The sequence below is a fragment of the Anas platyrhynchos genome, chromosome 28 (assembly GCF_047663525.1).
Source record: "Anas platyrhynchos isolate ZD024472 breed Pekin duck chromosome 28, IASCAAS_PekinDuck_T2T, whole genome shotgun sequence".
Taxonomy (NCBI): Eukaryota; Metazoa; Chordata; class Aves; order Anseriformes; family Anatidae; genus Anas; species Anas platyrhynchos.
The window spans coordinates 4,536,860-4,539,665 of NC_092614.1; the positions used below are offsets into that span (position 1 = coordinate 4,536,860).

At 38.0% G+C, this 2,806-nt stretch overlaps 1 protein-coding gene across 1 annotated transcript; it reads left to right on the forward strand.

The window, feature by feature from the left end:
* Positions 1 to 1,467: 1,467 nt before the first annotated feature.
* Positions 1,468 to 2,427, forward strand: LOC113840030 (olfactory receptor 4D1-like). Its single transcript, XM_027445815.2, has one exon. The coding sequence runs from the start codon at positions 1,468 to 1,470 to the stop codon at positions 2,425 to 2,427; it is 960 nt and encodes a 319-aa protein (XP_027301616.2).
* Positions 2,428 to 2,806: the final 379 nt, after the last annotated feature.

A 2,806-nucleotide genomic window follows, 5' to 3' on the forward strand; every position in this document is an offset into this window, starting at 1 on the left:
AACTAGCTAAGATGAATCTTATAAATTGCAACTATCAAAATTTGGATAGACAATTTGGATAGACTAGCTCTTTTATACTGAGCATGCAGACTGAAGAAACACTTCTGGTTTTCCAAAAGGTACGAGTAACACTGAGAACACATACCTTGCAGATTCTACAATATTTTTAAAGCCCCTGAAGATATTTATTATTATTTTTTTTATTTTAGTGTATGTCACATGAAAGTGAAGTGTTATCTGCAACAATCTTTTTACCCACTAGCAGGAAGCTTGAGCCTCCACCAAACTGCACAAGGAATAACAGACATCTTTAGAATACAACTGGCTCTTGTGTATCTGAAGAATCCATACCTCACGTCATCTTTGCTGATTTCAAAGCTAGCTATTCCAAGAAGTTTCCCATCACAGCTCTTCATCATCCATACCACAGACAAGGATTCAGGCCACTTTTGGAGAAGAAGAAACTCCAGAATCTGCTAGGTATGTCATTTTCCCTGCCTATTGACATGCAAACAAGGATCAAAGTATTTCTCTAACTTTTCTGAGGTCTTCTTGGTGTGATTAAAAAAGTAGCTATATTGCAATATGGGAAATAAATACAGCAGGTCTGCAGTTGCGTGCAGAGTCATTAGAATGAGGGAATAAATGAGGAAGATGAAGAAGGGAGGAAGGGAAAAAGGGAGGAAGGGAAGAAGGGAGGAAGGAAGGGAGGGAGGAAGGAAGGGAGGGAGGAAGGAAAAAAGGAATGAAGGAGGAAAGGAGGGAAAGAAGGAAGGAGGACACATCTGTGGAAATTCAACTTGAATCCCACACATAGACTGAACATTTGGAACATGGACAGCTGAAGGAATAAGTTTTCTTTTACGAAGAGTATTTTGATACTCTAGTTTTTGTTTGAATTTACTGACCAAAGCCCAACGATGGAATTCAGCTGACTAAACACATATATCTATGCTATATGAGATCTCCTGGTGATACACAGCAGCTGTCTCTAGAACAGCATGATGCCAAGGTTTTACATAGATACTATGTCACATCTCCCAGTTCTGTGATTATATCTGGATTACCTAGGGATATCTAAAATGACACTGAGCACTTACATTTAGTCAAATCATGCCCACCTACTTTAACTATAGCAAAAGCTTAGAAGTGTAGTTTACATGAAGATGGATAAAATGCAGATATGCAAATTTAGGTGCCAAAATTCCGAATTGAAACCTGCATTTAGAGTCAAATGACATGAATCCTATGGCTGATCATTTTCAAGGATGTACTGGAAGACTTTGTAGGAAGAGGACTTCTAGAGATTAAAACTGCAGTGCAAGAAAAGCTAAAGAAATACAATGGCCTATCACATTTGAGGCAGAACAATAGAGTAGCTAATAGACTACTCTTAGCAAGTATATTTATGAATAATAACTACTTCACCTAATCTTGTCTCTGTTGGTTGCATCCTATAGGGTAGTAATGGAGCTGGAGAATTGCACCACCACTGTGAAAAATATTTTCTTTGTTGGTTTTACTGAAAGTGCCATGTTACAGTATGTACTTTTTGCAACTTTCCTCATAATTTACACAATGACTTGGCTTGGAAATGTCACCATCATCACCACAGTAATCATAGATCAAGAGCTTCACAAGCCTATGTACTTTTTTCTAGGAAATTTAGCCCTCATAGACCTCAGCGAATCCTCAGTGACTCTGCCCAAGATGCTATGGGACTTCCTGTCTGAGTATAAGTCCATTAGTTTTGGAGGATGCATTGCACAGATTTTCTTCTTCCATTTCACAGGAGGTGCTGTGGTTTTCCTCCTCACAGTGATGACTCTGGATCGGTATGTGGCTGTTCATAAACCTTTGCAGTACTTAAATATCATGAATCACAATGTTTGCCTTGGCCTGGTTGCAGGAGCATGGATAGGGGGATTTGTTCATTCTATTGTGCAGGTAGCACTGATCATTCAGTTGCCATTCTGTGGACCAAATTTACTAGACAATTTCTACTGTGATTTCCCACAGGTAATCAAACTAGCCTGTACAGATACCTATGCGGTTGAGTTGCTCATGGTTTCCAACAGCGGACTGCTTATGATCCTCATATTTATTGTCCTGATTGTGTCACATGTTGTCATCTTGGTCAAAATCAGGGCACATATCACACAAGGGAAGCACAAAGCCTTTTCCACTTGTGGAGCCCAAGTTGCAGTGGTGAGCATCCATTTTGTACCCTGCATCTTCATCTATGCATGGCCATTCAAAAAGTTTGTGGCGGACAAAGCCATGTCGTCTCTTTATACTATCATCACCCCAGTGCTGAATCCCATAATCTACACATTAAGGAACACAGAGATGAAGAATGCCATCAAGAAATTTCTCAACAATGTCTTTCTCAGAATGAGAAATTCACAACTGTCATTCCTTTCTTAGATGGTTGTTTTCTTTTACAGAGAAATGTAAAAGCGAAGTTAGATAATGTGTTAATAACTGATTTTTGCTTTAGAAGAAGAATCATAGAATCATAGAAAGAAATTTAAATAACAATTGATGCAAGACTAAGATGCTGTCTCTGAAGGTAACAGCTGCTAGGAAATCAAAGCGGTTGTAGACTAATAAAGCAATGAACCTGTATGAAAACAGAAAATCAACAACACGAATTAAACCAATGAAAACATCCCTTGTCCATTACAGTAGTTCATTTTACTAAGGGTCCAGTTATTTTTTAAGTTTCTATTTTTAAAAAATTCTAGGGAACTTATATATGGTTGTTCCAGATTTATTTTTTGTTTGTTTCTTTGTTTTCATTTTG